Source organism: Scyliorhinus canicula, chromosome 8 (genome assembly GCF_902713615.1).
Source record: "Scyliorhinus canicula chromosome 8, sScyCan1.1, whole genome shotgun sequence".
Classification (NCBI taxonomy): Eukaryota; Metazoa; Chordata; class Chondrichthyes; order Carcharhiniformes; family Scyliorhinidae; genus Scyliorhinus; species Scyliorhinus canicula.
The window spans coordinates 194,097,766-194,121,061 of NC_052153.1; the positions used below are offsets into that span (position 1 = coordinate 194,097,766).

At 50.5% G+C, this 23,296-nt stretch overlaps 1 protein-coding gene across 3 annotated transcripts in view; it reads right to left on the reverse strand.

Moving 5' to 3' along the window:
* The window catches only part of LOC119970786 (FYN-binding protein 1), a 247,562-nt gene that overhangs the window by 41,629 nt on the left and 182,637 nt on the right, over positions 1-23,296 (reverse strand). For all 3 annotated transcript variants that reach the window (XM_038805959.1, XM_038805957.1, XM_038805958.1), the window contains 2 exons: positions 18,917-18,948; positions 15,595-15,658 (listed from right to left, as the gene is read on the reverse strand). In XM_038805959.1, the coding sequence (XP_038661887.1) occupies positions 15,595-15,658; positions 18,917-18,948 (96 nt within the window). The remainder of the gene's footprint in view (positions 1-15,594; positions 15,659-18,916; positions 18,949-23,296) is intronic.

Genomic DNA, 23,296 nt, shown 5'->3' on the forward strand with positions numbered 1-23,296 from the left:
CCCAATCCTCGCCGACCCACACTCAACACACTCCGGACGAGGTTTGACTCTCACCGCCACCCGCTCCCTCTTCTCCCTGGTGGATAGTGGCGACCAGCGCGCTGACCTCCGAACTCCCCTCGGAGATTTCGCCAGGTTGACCTTTTTATAGACCTATTATAACCACGGTGACATGACCCATGCTGGTGTGGTGGAATATACAATAAGGGGGGAGTTAGGCAGGACTGACTGTTACAATATGTCAATGTATTGAAGTAAGGCTTCCACTTTGGTAGCAAAAATAGAAGAGCAGACTATTATCTGAATGGCCATAAATTAGGAGAGGGAATGTGGAATGTCCCTGTTCACCATCGCTCACGGTAAGTAAAGAAGAAATGGATGTTGGTGTTCATTGCAGAGGATTCGAGTACAGGAGCAGGGATAACTTGCTGCAATTATACAGCCACCGGAGTACTGTGTGCAGATTTGGTGTCCTTATCTGAGGAAGGATGTTCTGCTATGGAGGGAGCGCAGCGAATGGTTTACCAGCTGATTCCTGGGCTGGCGGGACTATCATATGAGGAGAGACTAAATCGGTTAGGATTGATCTCGCTGGAGATCACAAGAATGAGGGAAAAGCTCATAGAAACCTATAAAATTCTAACCGACTAGACAGGAGATACAGGAGGATGTTTATGACATGGTGTGTCCAGAACCGGGGGCACAATCTGAGGACACGGGAAGTAGTGAGTCCAAACATTATATGGTTGCAAGAAGCAGTTAGACATAGCACGGGTGTGTGTGTGTGTGTTGTGTGTGTGTGTGTGGGGGGGGGGGGGGGGGGGGGGGGGGGGGGGGGGGGGGGTGGGGGGGATTGGGGAGTCGGGCAGGATTAGACTATTGAGTTGGATGATCAGCCATGATCATATGAATGGCGGAGCGGAGTTGAAGGGAATGGCTCCTCTTGCTACTATTTCTACGTTTCTGCACTGTAGGGATTCTCTGGATTTCTATGGTGACACAGGAGGTCCATGGGTACAGCAGCATTGTACTGACCATGAAGACCAGCTCGCTATGGCGATGGAGGGCAGGAACGATCTGCTCTGTCAGAGTGGTGAACAGGTCATCGGGAGCATCGCAACACTGAGGCAGAAAGTTGTTGCAACTAACCTCAAAGTCTGCTACAAACTGAGGACCCCCTGGTGCTTGCCACTCATAACCAACTGAGGACCTCCTGGTGCATGCCACTCATAACCAACTGAGGACCTCCTGGTGCATGCCACTCATAACCAACTGAGGATCTCCTGGTGCATGCCACTCATAACCAACTGAGGACCCCCTGGTACATGCCACTCATAACCAACTGAGGACCTCCTGGTACATGCCACTCATAACCAACTGAGGACCCCCTGGTGCATGCCACTCATAACCAACTGAGGATCTCCTGGTGCATGCCACTCATAACCAACTGAGATCTCCGGTGCATGCCATCATAACCAACTGAGGATCTCCTGGTGCATGCCACTCATAACCAACTGAGGATCTCCTGGTGCATGCCACCATAACCAACTGAGGATCTCCGGTGCATGCCACTCATAACCAACTGAGGATCTCCTGGTGCATGCCACTCAAACCAACTGAGGATCTCCTGGTGCATGCCACTCATAAAACACTGAGGATCTCCTGGTGCATGCCACTCATAACCAACTGAGGATCTCCTGGTGCATGCCACTCATAACCAACTGGATTTCAGACCGACTAAATTTCACGCTGGCGTGGCGCAGGATTAGAGAGCCTGAAGGGATTCCAGCGGTCAGCTGTTTCCGTGAGCATTCATGAGATGCAAATGATGCAAATGGCGTTCACGCCATCAGCCAGGGGGAAGACCCATCCGCCATTGGGGGAATTGCAATGTGATTTTCCACTGATGGCTTTCCCACTTTTTGGCTCCCGCTACATTCTCTGATCCCGCCCACTGCCCAACCTGCCACTGTCTGGATGGGAGAATTCCTCCCATACAGTGGTTGCAGCATAGAAGGAGGCCATTGGCGGTCGTGCTCATGCTAGCTCACTGCAAGGATGATTTAGCTAATCCCATTCCCCCAACCTGCAGATGTACAATATTTGTTTCTACAATTGCTTATCAAAAGCTACAATTGAATCTGTCTGCACCATACTCGAGCAGTATTTCCAGATCCTGATCACTCTGCGTGAAGAGGTACTTCCTCATGTTCCTCCATTGCTAGAGGGATGGAGTTTAAGACTAGGGAGGTTATGCTGCAATTGTATAAGGTGTTAGTGCGGCCACACTGGAGTATTGTGTTCAGTTTTGGTCTCCTTACTTGAGAAAGGACGTACTGGCACTGGAGGGTGTACAGAGGAGATTCACTAGGTTAATCCCAGAGCTGAAGGGGTTGGATTATGAGAGAGGTTGAGTAGGGGACTGTATTCGTTGGAATTTAGAAGGATGCGGGGGGATCTTATAGAAAACGTATAAAATTATGAAGGGAGATAGGATAGACACGGGCAGGTTGTTTCCACTGGTGGGTGAAAGCAGAACTAGGGGGCATAGCCTCAAAATAAGGGTAGATTTAGGACTGAGTTTAGGAGGAACTTCTTCACCCAAAGGGTTGTGAATCTATGGAATTCCTTGCCCAGTGAAGCAGTTGAGGCTCCTTCATTAAATGTTTTAAAATAAAGATATAGTTTTTGAAGAATAAAGGGATTAAGGGTTATGGTGTTCGGGCTGGAAAGTGGAGCTGAGTCCACAAAAGATCAGCCATGATCCTATTGAATGGCGGAGCAGGCTCGAGGGGCCAGATGCCCTACTCCTGCCCCTAGTTCTTATGTCACCATTCATTCGACTCTGCAAAGTCCTAATAGTCCAATCTCCCCATTTATTCCCATGCTTAAAATTCCAGTGACCAAACGCCTTCCTGTTTATTCCTACTGGATAAAGACTCTATAGATAAAACCTCTTCCCATTCATTTCCACTTCATAGAAATCCTTTCCCTTGTCTCCTGTGGGGAACGGTATAAAAATACTTCAACTAATGCAAGTCGCTTCGATTTGATGCTCAGCAGAAAAACAAAATGCAACCAACTCACTGCCATATGGGACTTTGAAGCAATTTTGTGAGACCTAATCTCTTTATGAGTCAGCTTCAATTCATGTTTAGTGTTCCCTGCTGTTCCAGTTCAGCTTGAATTGATGAATGAACAATGAAAGGAGTTATGCTGCAAACAGTTGTAAATTGACTAGCTGGTATCTGCAGTTTATTGATGCCTTGATCCAAGCATGACATTTCTTGGCAAGGCGTGAGGTGATTAGTGGGAATCAACCGTATAAAGGCATTGTTGGTTACCTCATTCTTTCCCCTGAGTGGCAGGAGGCAGAGGGTGAAGGTCAAAGGTTTTTTGTGACTGGAAACCAGTGGTGTACCGCAGGGATCGGTGCTGGGTCCCTGGCTGTTTGTGTGTACGTTAATGATTGAGACGTGAATGTGGGGGGATATGATCACAGATGAATCAAAAATTAGTGTGTGGTAAACAGCGGGAGGAAAGCCTTAGATTACAGGCCGATATAGACCGGCTGGTCACAGGGGCAGAACAGTGGCAAAGGGAATTTAACCCTGAAAAGTGTGAGGTGATGCATTTGGGAGGACTAACAGGCTGGCAATCCACAGTGAACGGTATGATGCCAGGAAGTACAGAGGACCAGAGGGACCTTGGTGTCTGATGGAACCATCAATTCACTAGACACGTGCTGGTTTTAATCTACTTACAACGAGCCAGCCTGTTCCGCGTTGAATTCTCGATGAACTGATAACTGGCTCTGAGCATTGGTATTTATACAGCAGTCCAGGGGAAGGAGTCGTGGGCGGAGCCAAGGGTGGAGCCCTTTACAAACTCCTAAGCATTCCCAGCGCTACTCCCCCTAGTGGTCGGGCAACGCAACTGTGCTTACAAATGCATGGTCTCATGTATATACAATACAGTGTGAATTACACCGTTACATTCACCACAGTGTGCATGTCCAAATCCCTTATTGCAGCAGGACAGGTAGATAAGGTGGTTAAGAAGACACATGGGCTACTTGTCTTTTTAGCTAAGGCATAGACTATAAGAGCAGGGAGGTTCTGACGGAGCTGTATAAAACGCTGGTTAGGCCACAGCGAGAGTACTGTGCGCTGTTCTGGCCACCACACTATAGGAAGGACGTGATTGCACTGGGAGGGTGCAGAGGAGATTCACCAGGATGTGATTGCACTGGAGAGGGTGCAGAGGAGATTCACCAGGATGCTGCCTGGGTGGAGCCTCTCAGCTGTGAAGCGAGGCTGGTTAGGCTGGAGGTGTTGCCCTTGGACAAGAGAGGCGGAGGGAGGAACTGACTGAGGTGTATAAATTCTGAGACATAGATAGGGTAGATAAAGAGACTTTTCTGTGGAGTAGAGGGATTAATAACAGAGGGCAGAGATTTAAGGTGAGGTGCAGGAGATTTAGAGGGAATTTGAGGACAAACCTTTTCACCCAGAGGATGATGGGAATCTGGAACTTGTTGCCTGAAAAGGTGGTGGAGGCGGGAACCCTCATATTTAAGAAGCACAAAGATGAACATTTGAAACCCGATAGCATGCAAGTGCTGGATTTTGGGATTTGAATGGATTGGTGCTTGATGGCTGATACAGACTCGATGGGCTGAAGGGCATTTTCTCGCTGCAAATGCTACGATTCTAACTACTGGATCAAAGAGTTGGTGAATAGGCTGAATTTTATAGGTTTTGCTATACTATCACTTAGCATTTGGGAAGTGGTGCAACCATTGATTAAAGCAGATACCCCCCCACCATTCCCAACTCCCAGTGCTTCACCCCCCCCATTCCCAACTCCCAGTGCTTCAACCCCCGTTCCCAACTCCAGTGCTTCACCCCCCAGTTCCCAACTGCCAGTGCTTCACCCCCCCATTCCCAACTCCCAGTGCTTCACCCCCCCCCCATTCCCACTCCCAGTGCTTCACCCCCCCATTCCCAACTCCCAGTGCTATCACCCCCCCCATTCCCAACTCCCAGTGCTTCATCACCCACCCATTCCCACTCCCAGTGCTTCAACCCCCCCCATTCCCAACTCCCAGTGCTTCACCCCCCCCATTCCCAACTCCCAGTGCTTCAACACCCCATTCCCAACTCCCAGTGCTTCACCCCCCCATTCCCAACTCCCAGTGCTTCAACCCCCCCCATTCCCAACTCCCAGTGCTTCACCCCCCCATTCCCAACTCCCAGTGCTTCACCCCCCCATTCCCAACTCCCAGTGCTTCACTCCCCCCATTCCCAACTCCCAGTGCTTCACCCCCCATTCCCAACTACCAGTGCTTCACTCCCCCCATTCCCAACTCCCAGTGCTTCACCCCCCCCACCCCCCCTATTCCCAACTCCCAGTGCTTCACCCCCCCCATTCCCAACTTCCAGTGCTTCACCCCCCCATTCCCAACTCCCGGTGCTTCACCCCCCCCCCATTCCCAACTCCCAGTGCTTCATCCCCCCATTCCCAACTCCCAGTGCTTCACCCCCCCATTCCCAACTCCCAGTGCTTCACCCCCCCATTCCCAACTCCCAGTACTTCACCCCCCCATTCCCAACTCCCAGTGTTTCACCCCCCCCCATTCCCAACTCCCAGTGCTTCACCCCACCATTCCCAACTCCCAGTGCTTCACCCCCCCATTCCCAACTCCCAGTGCTTCACCCCCCCATTCCCAACTCCCAGTGCTTCAACCCCCCCATTCCCAACTCCCAGTGCTTCACCCCCCCATTCCCAACTCCCAGTGCTTCACCCCCCCATTCCCAACTCCCAGTACTTCAACCCCCCCATTCCCAACTCCCAGTGCTTCACCCCCCCCACACGCCCATTCCCAACTCCCAGTACTTCACCCCCCATTCCCAACTCCCAGTGCTTCAACCCCCCCCATTCCCAACTCCCAGTGCTTCACCCCCCCATTCCCAACTCCCAGTGCTTCACCCTCCCATTCCTAACTCCCAGTGCTTCACCCCCTATTCCCAACACCCAGTGCTTCACCCCCCACCATTCCCAAATCCCAGTGCTTCACCCCCCCATTCCCAACTCCCAGTGCTTCACCCCCATTCCCAACTCCCAGTGCTTCACCCCCCATTCCCAACTTCCAGTGCTTCACCCCCCCATTCCCAACTCCCAGTGCTTCACCCCCCCATTCCCAACTCCCAGTGCTTCACCCCCCCATTCCCAACTCCCAGTGCTTCACCCCCCCATTCCCAACTCCCAGTGCTTCACCCCACCATTCCCAACTCCCAGTGCTTCAACCCCCCCCATTCCCAACTCCCAGTGCTTCAACCCCCCCCATTCCCAACTCCCAGTGCTTCAACCCCCCATTCCCAACTCCCAGTGCTTCACCCCCCCATTCCCAACTCCCAGTGCTTCAACCCCCCCATTCCCAACTCCCAGTGCTTCACCCCCCCATTCCCAACTCCCAGTGCTTCACCCCCCCATTCCCAACTCCCAGTGCTTCACTCCCCCATTCCCAACTCCCAGTGCTTCACCCCCCATTCCCAACTACCAGTGCTTCACTCCCCCCATTCCCAACTCCCAGTGCTTCACCCCCCCCACCCCCCCTATTCCCAACTCCCAGTGCTTCACCCCCCCCATTCCCAACTCCCAGTGGTTCACTCCCCCCATTCCCAACTCCCAGTGCTTCACTCCCCCCATTCCCAACTCCCAGTGCTTCACCCCCCCCATTCCCAACTCCCAGTGCTTCACTCCCCCCATTCCCAACTCCCAGTGCTTCACCCCCCCATTCCCAACTTCCAGTGCTTCACCCCCCCATTCCCAACTCCCAGTGCTTCACCCCCCCCATTCCCAACTCCCAGTGCTTCATCCCCCCATTCCCAACTCCCAGTGCTTCACCCCCCCCATTCCCAACTCCCAGTGCTTCACCCCCCCCATTCCCAACTCCCAGTACTTCACCCCCCCATTCCCAACTCCCAGTGTTTCACCCCCCCATTCCCAACTCCCAGTGCTTCACCCCACCATTCCCAACTCCCAGTGCTTCACCCCCCCATTCCCAACTCCCAGTGCTTCAACCCCCCATTCCCAACTCCCAGTGCTTCACCCCCCCATTCCCAACTCCCAGTGCTTCACCCCCCATTCCCAACTCCCAGTTCTTCAACACCCCCCATTCCCAACTCCCAGTGCTTCACACCCCCCCCCCCACACGCCCATTCCCAACTCCCAGTACTTCACCCCCCATTCCCAACTCCCAGTGCTTCAACCCCCCCATTCCCAACTCCCGGTACTTCACCCCCCATTCCCAACTCCCAGTGCATTCAACCCCCCCATTCCCAACTCCCAGTGCTTCACCCCCCTATTCCCAACTCCCAGTGCTTCACCCCCCCATTCCCAACTCCCAGTGCTTCACCCCCCATTCCCAACTCCCAGTGCTTCACCCCCCTATTCCCAACTCCCAGTGCTTCACCCCCCCATTCCCAACTTCCAGTGCTTCACCCCCCCATTCCCAACTCCCAGTGCTTCACCCCCCCATTCCCAACTCCCAGTGCTTCATCCCCCCATTCCCAACTCCCAGTGCTTCACCCCCCCATTCCCAACTCCCAGTACTTCACCCCCCCATTCCCAACTCCCAGTGTTTCACCCCCCCATTCCCAACTCCCAGTGCTTCACCCCCACCATTCCCAACTCCCAGTGCTTCACCCCCCCATTCCCAACTCCCAGTGCTTCACCCCCCCATTCCAACTCCCAGTGCTTCACCCCCCCATTCCCAACTCCCAGTGCTTCACCCCCCCATTCCCAACTCCCAGTACTTCAACCCCTCCATTCCCAACTCCCAGTGCTTCACCCCCCCCACACGCCCATTCCCAACTCCCAGTACTTCACCCCCCATTCCCAACTCCCAGTGCTTCAACCCCCCCATTCCCAACTCCCAGTACTTCACCCCCCATTCCCAACTCCCAGTGCTTCAACCCCCCCATTCCCAACTCCCAGTGCTTCACCCCCCCTATTCCCAACTCCCAGTGCTTCACCCCCCCCATTCCCAACTCCCAGTGCTTCACCCCCCCATTCCCAACTCCCAGTGCTTCACCCCCCCCTATTCCCAACTCCCAGTGCTTCACCGCCCCCCCCCTCCCCATTCCCAACTCCCAGTGCTTCACCCCCCCCATTCCCAACTCCCAGTGTTTCACGCCCCCATTCCCAACTCCCAGTGCTTCACCCCACCATTCCCAACTCCCAGTGCTTCACCCCCCCATTCCCAACTCCCAGTGCTTCAACCCCCCATTCCCAACTCCCAGTGCTTCACCCCCCATTCCCAACTCCCAGTGCTTCACCCCCCATTCCCAACTCCCAGTTCTTCAACACCCCCATTCCCAACTCCCAGTGCTTCACCCCCCCCCCCCACACGCCCATTCCCAACTCCCAGTACTTCACCCCCCATTCCCAACTCCCAGTGCTTCAACCCCCCCATTCCCATCTCCCGGTACTTCACCCCCCATTCCCAACTCCCAGTGCATCAACCCCCCCATTCCCAACTCCCAGTGCTTCACCCCCCCCTATTCCCAACTCCCAGTGCTTCACCCCCCCCATTCCCAACTCCCAGTGCTTCACCCCCCCATTCCCAACTCCCAGTGCTTCACCCCCCTATTCCCAACTCCCAGTGCTTCACCCCCCCATTCCCAACTTTCAGTGCTTCACCCCCCCATTCCCAACTCCCAGTGCTTCACCCCCCCCATTCCCAACTCCCAGTGCTTCATCCCCCCATTCCCAACTCCCAGTGCTTCACCCCCCCATTCCCAACTCCCAGTACTTCACCCCCCCATTCCCAACTCCCAGTGTTTCACCCCCCCATTCCCAACTCCCAGTGCTTCACCCCACCATTCCCAACTCCCAGTGCTTCACCCCCCCATTCCCAACTCCCAGTGCTTCACCCCCCCATTCCAACTCCCAGTGCTTCAACCCCCCCATTCCCAACTCCCAGTGCTTCACCCCCCCATTCCCAACTCCCAGTACTTCAACCCCTCCATTCCCAACTCCCAGTGCTTCACCCCCCCCACACGCCCATTCCCAACTCCCAGTACTTCACCCCCCCATTCCCAACTCCCAGTGCTTCAACCCCCCCATTCCCAACTCCCAGTACTTCACCCCCCATTCCCAACTCCCAGTGCTTCAACCCCCCCATTCCCAACTCCCAGTGCTTCACCACCCCCTATTCCCAACTCCCAGTGCTTCACCCCCCCATTCCCAACTCCCAGTGCTTCACCCCCCCATTCCCAACTCCCAGTGCTTCACCCCCCCCTATTCCCAACTCCCAGTGCTTCACCGCCCCCCCCTCCCCATTCCCAACTCCCAGTGCTTCACCCAATTTTATGCACTCTGACCAGAGTCAGGAGGCTCGTCGGCAACAGGGAGAATCAGGAAGTAGTTACACCCACTGGGGGGATTGTAAAGTAAGATGTTCTTTAAACTTATAGAAAAGAAGTTCACCAGCTACGCAAATTAATCGGCCTGAAATAGTTATCCGGTTAAGACCATAGTGATTAGTTACTTGTTGAGCCTGGTAACCATGGAAACTTGGAATACATTACACCTCTCCCCATAAATCGATACCTTATTTTGCTCTCTCTCTCTCTCTCTCCTTGAACTCAGTTGGCAGGAAAAAATATATTGTACCATAAAAAAGTACAGCATTGAAAAAGGCCATTCGGTCCATTTAGTCTGTGTTTGGTGCCGGGGGGGTGGGCCGGGGGGGGGGGGGGGGGGGGGGGGGAGGCCGTGGGGAGGGGAGGAGGGGGGGGTAGGCCGGGGGGGGGGGGGGAGGCCGGGAGGGGGGGTGACCAGTGGGGAGGGCAGATAAGGGATGGAGCTCCGAGGTCACTGAGAGGAGGGCGCCATCAGTCCGCAGGGGGGCTTCCCCAACTGAGGTTTCCCGCCCAAGATCGAGAGTGAAAACCTTTCCAGTTTCTCCACCCTGAGTCATTGGGTGCTGGTCAGCTGAAAATTGAGGCTGGGTGGGGAAAGGCCTACAGGCGGCCATTTCTGGGCCTTCACAGAGGTATGAAAGCACTTGCCGTCCGACGCCCCGCCTGTTCCGCTGTAAAATCACGTCTTGGTTAGGAGGACGTGATCCTGCAGTGATGTAATTTTGAGCTGTCCGCTGCTTCACAACCCACTGGAGTGGGGAGTGGGGGGGGGGGGGGGGGGTGGCCGTGTAAAATTCTGTCCTTCCTTCTTGCACCCCCTGTAAAAGTCTGCCATTTAGCATGCATTGCCTCTCCTCATTCTTTCTCCCAAAATGGACCATCCTATTTTCTTCTGTGTCCTTCCCTCCCCTCACCCAACATCCCCCCCCCCCCCAATCAGCAGCAACAGTCACTGGGTGGTGTCAGAAGGGAACATCCCATTTGATGTTTCTTCTGCCCCTTCAAGGGCTTTCGAGAGAGTAAAACACAGATTCACTCAGAAGATCCTGAGTAAGAAACCAGATAATTATGTGCAACATATCACCCTTTTTGTTAGAATACAGATTAAGGACTGGTTTTTCCAATTAAGGCGCAATCTAGTGTGACCAATTCACCTACCCTGCCCATCTGTTTGGGTTGTGGGGGTGAGGCCCACGCAGACACGGGGAGAATGTGCAAACTCCACACAGCCAGTCACCTGAGGCTGGAATTGAACCTGGGTTCAAGGCCAGATAAAATGGACTGATCCCAATCCAAGAGGTTGAGAGCAAGAGAAGCCTCTTAGCACACGGTTTATGAGATTGTGGAATTCACTTCCAGGGGGCGGGATTCTCTCCTACCCGGCGTGATGGGGGGTACCGGCATAGGGGAGTGGCGCCAACCACTCCGGGGTCGGGCCTCCTCAAGGGTGGGGAATTCTCCGCACCTTTGGGGGCTAGCCCCACGCCGGAGCGGTTGGCACCAGAAGACTGATGCAAAAAACCGGCGCCAGCGGCCTTCCAGGCCCGCCGCCCGGCAGCGGGGCTGGCCGAAAGGCTTTCGCCGGTCGGCGCATGCGCCGGCGGTGACGTCAGCGACCACCTTCCGCTGACGTCACCACCGGCGCATGCGTGATGTGGGTTTCTCTTCCGCTTCCGCCATGGCGGAGGCCGTGGCAGAGGAGAAAGAGTGCACCCAGGACACTGGCCCGGAGTCTGAGCGGGGGGCCCCGATCGCGGGCCTGGCCACCGTGGGGGCACCTCTCGGGGTCCGATCGCCCGGCGCCCCCCCCCCCCCCCCCAGGACCCCGGTCGCGGCGCTGATCCTGCCGCCACCAGAGGTGGTTCAAACCTCGGCGGCGGGAGAGGCCTCCCAGCGGCGGGACTTCGGCCCATCCGGGCCGGAGAATCGCCGCAGGGGCCTCGCCGATCGAAGTGGCGTGATTCCCGCCCCCGCCAATTCCCGGGCGGCGGAGAAACTCTGCCACGGCGGGGGCAGGATTTACGGCGGCGCAGGCGATTCTCCGACCCTGCTGGGGGTCGGAGAATTTCACCCAGGGTTAGTGATTGAACACCAATAATTTGTAATAATTGTAATAAAGCACTTTTAATGTAACAAAAGGTCCTACAGTGCTTCATAGAAGCACAATAAAGAATATTTGACACTGAGCTTTATCAGGGTAAGGAGAGAGATGTACCACTGGGGTGGCCTTTACCTGAACCGCGCTGCAACCAATGTACTGGTGAATCGGATAACTAGGGCTCAACAGACGGCTTTAAACTAAATGGTGGGAACGAGGTTTCAAGTCAAGGGAGATTTGGAAAGTTAAAGAGAAAGGACAAGGCAATAGTGCAAATACCGATGTGGATTATAACCAGAGTGTGGTAGGAAGGGACAGAACATATAAACATAAGAGTGTACTAGCATAAGAGTCGGTAAAAACGGTGAAAATGGCATTAAAGGCACTTTATCACCTGCTGCATCTGCGTACTAACTTTCTGTGATTCATGCACAAGGATACCCAGATCCCTCTGCACCAAAGCAGTTTGACGTTTCCCTGCTTATAGAAAGTAAGTTGCCTTTTTATTCCTCCGACTAAAATGGATCATCTCACACTTATCCACGTTAAATTCCATCTGCCAAATTTTGGTAATTTTCTTATTTTCTTATTGCAACTTACTATCCACCTATTTTAGTGCAGTCTTCAAATTTGGATATTGTACATTATATCCCTGCATTAAAAACCATTAATATAAATTGTAAATAGTTGGGGCCTGAGGACCATTTCTCCCCACTCTTCTTTCTGCGAGCCAATCCTCTATCCAAGCTAATGTATAATCCCTAACCCTGTGGGGTCTTACCTTGGGTATTCATTTTTTTTGTGGCACCTAATCAAATGCCTTCTGGAAGACCAGATACATGGCATCTACTGGACCTCCATTATCTAATTTGCTTGTTATATCTTCGGGGAACTCCAGCAAATTAGACAGACACTATTTATCCTTCACAAAACCATGCTGACTTTGATGGATTGCGTTCTGATTTTCCAACTGTCCCATGACTACTTCCTCAATAATGATTCCAACAGTTTCCCAACAATAGACGTCAAAAGATCTGGGACAGGATTCTCCGATCCGCCAGACGCGTTTTCCAGCGCGACGCGCCCCGCCAGCAGCGGGATTCTCCGTTCCCACAGCCGGCCAATGGGGTTTCCTATTGTGGCCACCTAATACCGTTAGGAAACCCGTGGGCGTGGGAGCGCTGCCGGCGGGCCGGAGAATCCCGCCGACGGAGAATCCCGCCGACGGAGAATCCCGCCGACGGAGAATCCCGCCGCTGATCTATAGTTTCCTACTTTCTGCGTTTTTCTCTTTTTAACAGGGGCATTACATTAGCTTTGTTCCAATCCACTGGAACCTTTGCAGAATCCAGGGAATTTTGGAATATTATACAGTGACTGGTAGAACCCTCAAGAGTATTGACAGTCAGAGAGATCTAGGTGTACAGGTCCACAGGTCACTGAAAGGGGCAGCACAGGTAGAGAAGGTAGTCAAGAAGGCATACGGCATGCTTGCCTTCATTGGCCGGGGCATTGAGTATAAGAATTGGCAAGTTATGTTGCAGCTGTATAGAACCTTAGGCCACACTTGGAGTATAGCGTTCAGTTCTGGTCGCCACACTACCAGAAGGATGTGGAGGCTTTAGAGAGGGTGCAGAAGAGATTTACCAGGATGTTGCCTGGTATGGAGGGCATTAGCTATGAGGAGAGGTTGAATAAACTCGGTTTGTTCTCACTGGAACGACGGAGGCTGAGGGGTGACCTGATAGAGGTTTACAAAATTATGAGGGGCATAGAGAGAGTGGATAGTCAGAGGCTTTTTCCCAGGGTAGAGGAGTCAATTACTAGGGGGCATAGGTTTAAGGTGCGAGGGGCAAGGTTTAGAGGAGATGTAGGAGGCAAGTTTTTTACACAGAGGATAGCGGGTGCCTGGAACTCGCTGCCGGAGGAGGTGGTGGAAGCAGAGATGATAGTGACGTTTAAGGGGCATCTTGACAAATACATGAATAGGATGGGAATAGAGGGATACGGACCCAGGAAGTGTAGAAGATTGTAGTTTATTCGGGCAGCATGGTCGGCGCAGCCTTGGAGGGCCGAAGGGCCCGTTCCTGTGCTGTACCTTTTTTGGTTCTTTGATCTTTGTATTATAACCAACACCTCCACTATCTTTTCTGTCACTTACTTTAAGATCGGAGGATGTTGGCCATTAGGTCTTGAGGATTTGTCTGACTTTAATCCCAGCTTTGCTGAGTAATTTTGTGATGGCAATTGTTTTAAGTTCCTCCTTTTCCACAACCTCTGCCTTGCCTGTTACTATTGGGATGGCTTCAGTGTCCACCATTGTGAAAACGGAGGCAGAATATTGATTTAATGTCTGCCATTTCTGTGGTTCCGCATTATTAACTCTAAGGGACCAATCTTCACTTTAGCTACTCTCTTCCTTTTTATATACTTCTAGAATCTTCTGCTATCTGTCTTTATATTTTACGCTGGATTTCTTTTATAACTTACCTTTGTTCCTTTTATTCGTTATTTTTAGCAGCCCTCTGTTTACCTTTAAACATTTCCAAATCCTCCAGCCTGCCACTGACCTTTGCAATATGGTATGCCTTAGTTTTATCTTTATGTTATCTTTAACCTTGTTGCTTAGCCATGGATAGATTTTCCCCCTCTTGAGAAGAAGCTAGAATCCATTATCACTAATCATTTGCTGGTACAGAACTTGAGAGTGCTGCAGAAAAAAGTCACGTGCTGCCAAAACTTTCTGTTGCGCACACATCAGGACAAATTCAAGAATGCCAAATTTCAAATGGAGCAACAATTCACACTGCCTGAGAAAGGATGGTTATTGGTTGGCAAGTCATCTCTGATAGGTCAAGACATTGCCATGGAGAATGCACCAGGAAACTATTGTCCCCATGTTTTTGTTCATTTCAAAAAAGACTCATGCCTGGACATGTTTCTTTTGCCTACAGGGGACAGGTTCCTGTGTATGAATATATGTAGCTCTGATAAAGCCTACATTAGCAACATTGTGAGCCTGACTAATTATCTTAAATCGATCATAAAAACAGAAAATGCTGGGAAAACTCAACAGTCCTGGCCGCATCCGTGACAAAACAGATTTAACGGAGACATGACTGCAGGGTGACCAGGAGGGGGGGAACTGAACATCCAGAGTATTCAGTATTTAGGAAGGGCAGACAAAAAGAAAAAGGCAGTGGGTTTGCATTAGTGGTTAAATAGGAAATGAACGCAATAGTGAGGAAGGATATTAGCTCCCACAATGTGGAATCTGTATGGGTAGAGCTGAGAAATACCAAGGGGCAAAAACGCTAATGGGGTTTGTATACAGACCGCAAACTGTGGTGGTGATGTTGGGAATGGCATTAAACAGGAAATTAGAGACACATGTGATAGGGAACATCTGTGATTAAGGGTGAGTTTAATCTGCAAATAGATTGGGCAAATCAAATTAGCCACAATGCCGTAGAGGAGGAATTCCTGGAGTGGATACGGGATGGTTTTCTGGACGAATAGGTTGAGGAACCAATCAGACAACAGGCTACTTCAGACCATGTATTTTGTAATGAGAAGGGAATCATTGTCAATCTAGTTGTGCAAGGCCCTTTGGGGATGAGGAACCATAACATGATGGAATTCTTCTTCACGATGGAGGGCAACGTAGTTGATTTGAGACTGGGGTCCTGAATCTGAATGAAGGAAACTACGATGATATGAGGCACAAGTTGGCTATGATGGATTGAAGAATGTTACTTAAACGGATTACGATGGATGGGCAATGGGAAACATTCAAGGAGTGTATGGGGTAACTGCAACTATTGTTCATTCCTGTCTGGCACAAAAATAAAATGGGAAAGGTGGCCAATCCATGACTTACAAGGGAAATTAGGGATATTTGATCCAAGGAAGAGACAGACACATTGGCCAGAAAAACAATAGCCCTGGAGATTGGGAGCAGTTTAGAATTCAGCAAAGAAGGACCAAGAGATTGATTAAGAAGGGAAGAAGCGATATTTTTATGACTCCTGGAGCTAATGTACACTGAGTTAGGGTAGATTGTACCTGAAGTCAGGAGGCGGAGGTGGGAAGTCTTCAGCGCCAACATCATCATAGACATCTTCCCCATCTGCGGGAGAAAACAAGAGTCAAGGTGCGCAAAGTCCCAACAACAGTGTTAATAATAAAAGATGCTTTACAGAAAAAGCACTGTCCTCAGTCACACATTTGACTGGGCAGCACGGTAGCATGGTGGTTAGCATAAATGCTTCACAGCTCCAGGGTCCCAGGTTCGATTCCCGGCTGGGTCACTGCCTGTGTGGAGTCTGCACGTCCTCCCCGTGTGTGCGTGGGTTTCCTCCGGGTGCTCCGGTTTCCTCCCACAGTCCAAAGATGTGCGGGTTAGGTGGATTGGCCATGCTAAATTGCCCGTAGTGTCCTAAAATAAAGTAAGGTTAAGGGGGGGTTGTTGGGTTACGGGTATAGGGTGGATACGTGGGTTTGAGTAGGGTGATCATGGCTCGGCACAACATCGAGGGCCGAAGGGCCTGTTCTGTGCTGTACTGTTCTATGTTCTATTTGCAAATTGCCTCAGGCTGTTGTGGAACGTCAATCAAGCGGCGTCAACCATGATTTGATTGGTTTATTTGCCTAAACTACTGCTCCTTAAAGTATTTTTCTTCACAGGCAAGTTTACCTTCCACTTCCCTTTCATCACTGAGTGAAGTGGATGGAGTGACGCGAGTATTGTAATCATGCAGAGGGGCAGAGCCCACGACAAACAGAGGAAAGACATCCAAAGCGCCTCTTCAAACTGATCACTCAAGATGATGGTTAACTGCTTTTACTGAGGGGCTTCTATCCATTTGCCGTGCACAAGTACTCCTCTTCACATTTAAACAGAATGGAGGATCCAGGACTCAAAAGACTGATCCATTCCAATCTGCTCTTCACTGCTCTCATTCAATATATAGCAAACTCTAAGCAACACTCCCATTGAGCACTGAATCACAGCACGGCTACCCCTAGCTTGGCAAGGATTGATGGCACATTGATAATATCGCTCAGGCAGATTAAAGGATGGCCATTTGGAAGATAGAAAATGCCAATGAGGAGCTAAGAAGGGGCTACTCAGCTGAGTTACATTGACGAGAGAGCATAGATTTACTCTGTATCTATCCTGGGAGTGTTTGATAGGGACAGTATGGAAATGAAATGAAAATCGCTTACTGTCACGAGTAGGCTTCAATGAAGTTACTGCTGAAAAGCCCCTAGTCATCACATTCCGGCACCTGTTCGGGGAGGCTGGTACAGGAATTGAACCGTGCTGCTGGCCTGCCTTGGTCTGCTTTAAAAGCCAGCAATTTAGCCCAGTGTGCTAAATTAGCCCCTGGTTTAGGGAGCTGTACTCTGTATCTAACCCCGTGCTGTACCTGTCCTGGGAGTGTTTGATGGGCACAGTGTAGATGGAGCTTTACTCTGTATCTAACCCCATGCTGTACCCGTCCTGGGAGTGTTTGATGAGGACAGTGTAGATGGAGCTTTACTCTGTATCTAACCCCGTGCTGTACCTGTCCTGGGAGTGTTTGATGGGGACAGTGTAGAGGGAGCTTTACTCTGTATCTAACCCCGTGCTGTACCTGTCCTGGGAGTGTTTGATGGGGACAGTGTAGAGGGAGCTTTACTCTGTATCTAACCCCGTGCTGTACCTGTCCTGGGAGTGTTTGATGGGGACAGTGTAGAGGGAGCTTTACTCTGTATCTAACCCCATGCTGTACCTGTCCTGGGAGTGTTTGATGGGGACAGTGTAGAGGGAGCTTTACTCTGTATCTAACCCCGTGCTGTCCCTGTCTTGGGAGTGTTTGATGGGGACAGTGTAGAGGGAGCTTTACTCTGTATCTAACCCCGTGCTGTACCTGTCCTGGGAGTGTTTGATGGGGGCAGTGTAGAGGGAGCTTTACTCTGTATCTAACCCTGTGCTGTACCTGTCCTGGGAGTGTTTGATGGGGACAGTGTAGAGGGAGCTTTACTCTGTATCTAACTCCGTGCTGTACCTATCCTGGGAGTGTTTGATGGGGACAGTGTAGAGGGAGCTTTACTCTGTATCTAACTCCGTGCTGTACCTATCCTGGGAGTGTTTGATAGGGACAGTATGGAAATGAAATGAAATAAAATGAAAATCGCTTATTGTCACGAGTAGACTTCAATGAAGTTACTGTGAAAAGCCCCTAGTCGCCACATTCCGGCACCTGTTTGGGGAGGCTGGTACAGGAATTGAACTGTGCTGCTGGCCTGCCTTGGTCTGCTTTAAAAGCCAGCAATTTAGCCCAGTGTGCTAAACCAGCCCCTGGTTTAGGGAGCTGTACTCTGTATCTAACCCCGTGCTGTCCCTGCCCTGGGAGTGTTTGATAAGGACAGTGTAGAGGGAGCTTTACGCTGTATCTAACCTCGTGCTGTACCTGTCCTGGGAGTGTTTGATGGGGACAGTGTAGAGGGAGCTTTACTCTGTATCTAACCCCATGCTGTACCTGTCCTGGGAGTGTTTGATGGGGACAGTGTAGAGGGAGCTTTACTCTGTATCTAACCCCGTGCTGTACCTGTCCTGGGAGTGTTTGATGGGGACAGTGTAGAGGGAGCTTCACTCTGTATCTATCCCCGTGCTGTACCTGCCCTGGGAGTGTTTGATGGGGACAGTGTAGAGGGAGCTTTACTCTGTATCTAACCCCGTGCTGTACCTGTCCTGGGAGTGTTTGATGGGGACAGTGTAGAGGGAGCTTTACTCTGTATCTAACCCCGTGCTGTACCTGCCCTGGTCTCCCATTGTTTCACACCTGGTTATAATTACGCCTCTGCACTGAACCAATCAGCGTGCCTTCAAATTTCCAGCAATTGCCTCTCTGGCAATTTTATTGGGTCATGTTGAGTGACATCACAGAACCATTCGACTCTCCAGGGCCCAGATTGGGGCAGCTAGTTTCATGGAGCTGGTGTGGCAGCACCGTGAAGAGCTCAAGGTGGATGCCAACCGGCCCGAGTTGGTGGGAAATCCATCTCGATACGCAAAGAGGAAACACAATCTTGTATTCTGCAGAGGCCCAGGCCAGTGTAGGGCCAACTAAGCCTGAATTTATGGCAGAATGTCTCTGTTGCAGGAATTTGATACAATCTGACCAGGCATATTGCAAAGCTGCAATGTCTCTGCTTTAACGCTACACTCCTTTCTATTACTGAGCCTAATGATGTTGTCAAGGGCTTGTGCTAGAGGTCACTGCAGATCTGCTGAAGGAACATTGGGTCTGTGAAAAGCAAACGTGACATCCCTGATTTCCCAGCCATCAAAAGCAACTACATGCAATTCAGCTCAGTCTGGTATCAGAAGCTCCCTTACCAATAGCAAGGTCTCCTTGTGGAGGAATGGACCTGGGGGGAAAATAAAGACACAAAGTTAAACCACATGAAGGAACATTTTAACAATAACCCAGGGAATATATTGAAAATGTTCGATACAAGCCAGAGTGATACAAGATTTAATGAGGTTAATACCTGTGTTAAAGTAGCAGACGCAGGGACGTTACAGAAACCGGGTCAGTGTTTGTCAAGCGGCAGTGTGAAAGCCTCATTGGCTGATTTGAGGGTGGCTATGATTTTGTACCAGTATACTCAGATAAATTCAAAAATCATACTGCGTGGAAATCTCAAATCTGTGTTAAAACTGTCAGAGCTGAAAGACCCCAGCTTGGACAATCAACATGACTTTTCACACCTTGACGGACCTTCTAAGTATTTCTAGAATTGGTTTTATTGCTTTCCAACTGAGCTTGTGTTTAAAGCAGAATTTCTGTTTCAGGAATTTGATGTAATCGGACCAGGCGCATCAGCTTAATCTTGGTGCCGCTACCCTACCCTGAAAATGACACAGTCAATAATGAACTAACGTCCGTCGAAGGTGGGACTGTTTTTAAATGTTAGTCTTCTTACTTTGTGCAGCAGATGGCAGTGTTTCACCGCGTGTTTTCTAATGGGTTACCGTCGCTTCCTTGTTTTTGTGTTCCTGTTTATAAAGGCCAGGATGCCGTGCACTGTATTAACCACATTTTCAACCCGTCTAACCATCTTCAGTGACTTATACACATATATACTCAAGTCCTCCTGCTTCTGCCTTTATTTATTGGGCAGATCTTGGGGAGCTCCACTATAAACCTTCCTGTAGTCTGAACAGCGGTTCACAAATCTAATTTAAACTTTATTACAATCCCTCTTACTCTCACCCCACTGAACGCCATACTCATCAATTCCCTTTCAAAACTACGGACAGAATCGGCCTCCATCGCCCTTTCACCAGTCCACTTCAGATCACAACATTTATTTTTTCAATCAATTCTGAGTGGGTAGAGGATGCGGAAAGCATTCCCACAATGGGAAAGTCAGCATGACTTTCAGTTCCAACCAACAACGGTACAGAGAAAGTGGAATCTTGCTGGAAGTGGTTGGGGCCTAAGCAGCTCCCAAAAGGGCTGAAATTTCATAACACATCTGACAATAGGGGTGGGGAAGAAAGTAAGTTCCCAATACAGTTAGTTCCTCTTTTGCAGAGCTCAATGTTTACAAAATGTTTTCTGTAGTCTGTACTGAAATGTTCATCCACGTGCCTCTGGATACACAGCACTAACATGGTTGATAGAGGAAACAGATATATACAAATATAAAAGCATGAGCAGCAAGGGGCTGGTTTAGCTCACTCGGCTAAATCGCTGGCTTTGAAAGCAGACCAAGGCAGGCCAGCAGCACGGTTCAATTCCTGTACCAGCCTCCCAGAACAGGCGCCGGAATGTGGTGACTAGGGGCTTTTCACAGTAACTTCATTTGAAGCCTACTTGTCACAATAAGTGATTTTCATTTCCTTTCAGAAGTAGGCCATTCAGCCCCTTGTGTCTGCTCCGCCATTCAATAATCATGGCTACTCTTTTGTGTTTCTAATTCCACATTTCCATCTACGCCCAACAGCCTTTGCTTCCCATAACCAACATGAATCTATCTATCGCTTCCTTAAAAGTATTCAGTGACCCCCCCTGCACCTCCACCGCCTTCTGAGGAAGAGTGTTCAAAAGTCACAGAACCCTCAGAAAATATTTCTCCTCATCTCAGTCCTAAAAGGGTGACCACAAGAGCAAACATCTTTTCGATGTTGGCCTTGTCCAGACCATTTAGGATCTTGGATACTTCAATCAAGTCACCCCTCACTCTCCTAAAAACTCCAGTGGAAACGAGCCCAGCCTATCCAACCCACTCAACCCAAATATCAATCTAGTAAACATCCTCTGAACAGACTACAATGCATTGACATCTTTCCTTTAAATAAGGAGACCAAAATTGCACACAATATTCAAGATGTGGTTTCACCAATGCCCTGTTTAACTGAAGCATCACATCCTTACTTTGATGTTCATTTCCTCATGTAAAGGATAGCATTCCATTAGCCTTCTTGATTACTTGCTGTACCTGCAGACTAATCTTGTGTGACTGATGCACTAGAACACCCAGGTCCCTCTGCACCTCAGAATTCTGCAGCCATTCTCTGTTTCAGTAATCCCCGACTTCTTTATTCTTCTTGCCAAAGTGAACAACTTCACATTTTCCCACATTATACTCCATCTACGAGATGTTTGTCCACTCACTCGACATATCCATTTACAACTTATGTCCTCTTCACAACATACTCTCCTGAGTCATCTGTTTGTAATCTGCAAATTTGCCTCAATCCCCTCATCTAAGTAATTGATATAAATTTGAATAATCAGTTATTCAGTGTTTCAGGGACCCAGTCTCACACGGTTGAGTGAGATTATAAACCCACACCTCACCTGAGGTGTGGTGATCCTCAGGTTCAATCACCGCCAGTCAGCTCCCCCCCTCAAAGGGGAAAGCAGCCTGTGGTCATCTGGGACTGTGGCGACTTTACAGTGCCTTTACCTTGAATAAATGTTAAAATGCTGAGCCCCCCGCACAGACCCCTGTGGGCCTCCACTCGTCACATCGTGCCAATCAGAAAAATACCCATTTCTCTCTTTTAACCTCTGATTTGGCACCTTCTGGAATCCACAACACGTGCTACTCTTTCGCAAAACTCCAATAAACTAGTTGAACTTGATTTTTCTTTCACAAAGTCATACTGACTCCCCACATTTACCTTGAGCATTTCTAAGTTATCAGCTATAAACTCCTTTATGACTGATTCTAACACATTCCCCACAGCAGATGTAAAGCTAACTCATCTATAGTTTCCCCTTTTCTGCCTCCCTCTCTTCCTGCATGGAAGGGCTACATATCCCCCACAAACAGTGACCAGATGGAACTGCACTTGGAGAGGTCTTACAGGCGTTTGGGGGCCCCTTGTGTGGTTGGCCTCAGGTAAGGGTGGCCAACAGCATCTAGCCAATGGATAACTCACTTCAATGCATCTCCTGTCTCGTTAGTCAGCTCTTTTCAGACCCCAGGATGAAATCTATCAGGACCCAGAGACTTGTCAGCCACAGCTCCATCAGTTTGCTCAGTACAACTTCCCTAGTGATTGTATTTTCACCAGGTACCTCTCTCCCTTCCACCTGCTGGTTTAAAGCTATTACTGGAATGCTTTTGTACCCTCTGTGGTTCAGACAGAAACAAAATATTTGATCATTTCATCCACCATTTCCTTATTGTCTACTATTGACACCTCATTCTGACTCTTTAGAGGACCAACACTCACTATTTGGGTGCAATCTGCTGTCCGTGTCCTGCCGGAATTGGAGCGCCATGCAGCTGATAGATCCCAAGCGGGTCTTCCACCGGGATTCCCGACGGCCATTATGCCTCGCGAGATCTGGGTGAGACGTCGCGGTCTGAGCCCAGCCCATTTTGCGGGGGACCCAGTCTCGCGCGGTTGAGTGAGATTAGAAACCCACTTAGCCGTGCTGACACCGGATCGAATGGCCGCCCGGCATCTCCCGGTCTCGCCGAGGAGACCCCAGCCAGGTCCCATTCAGCATTGGTCCCCACAAAGAGGGACCAGATGGAACTTCACTTGGAGAGGTCTTCCAGGCTTTTGGAGGCCCCCTTGTGTGGTTGGCCTCAGGTCAGGGTGGCACCCTGGAACTGCTGGTGCCATCTGGGCATCACCATCCTGGCACCCTGGCAGTGCCACCCTGGCAGTGCCACCCTGGCAGTGCCACCTGGGTGCCAGTCTGGCAGGAGCACTGCCAGGATGCCAGGTAGTCAGTGCCAATTTGCCAGATTGGTAATTTGCCTGCGCCGGGGATTAAGCCTGGGAATGCCCTGTCCCTGTGAGGTGGGGTGTAGGAGGGCCCTGGCCACACCCTTATAGGTGAGAAGGGGCATTGGAGGGTTCGGACATTGCGTTGGGGGGGTCAAGAGATCGGGCACCACGAGGAACTTAACTGTTAGATAGTGGGGTTGTTCCTGGTGCTACAAGCGCCAAAAACTAGTCCCACCCAGAATATATGTAGAAACTCTTGCTATTTGTTTTTACATATCTTGCTAGCTTCCTCTCATACTCTTTCCTCCCCTTCTGATTAACCTTAGACGTTCCCTGCTGTTCTTTATATTCTGACTAATCATCTGACCTGCGACTCCTCTATGCACAGTTTTCTGCTTTTTCCTTACTTTTGATGCTTCCCTCAACTTCCTGAGTGAACCATGATGGTGGCTCCTCCCCTTAGAGTTTTCCTTAATAGAAGGAATATATCTATTGAGTATTCTGAGCTATCCCCTT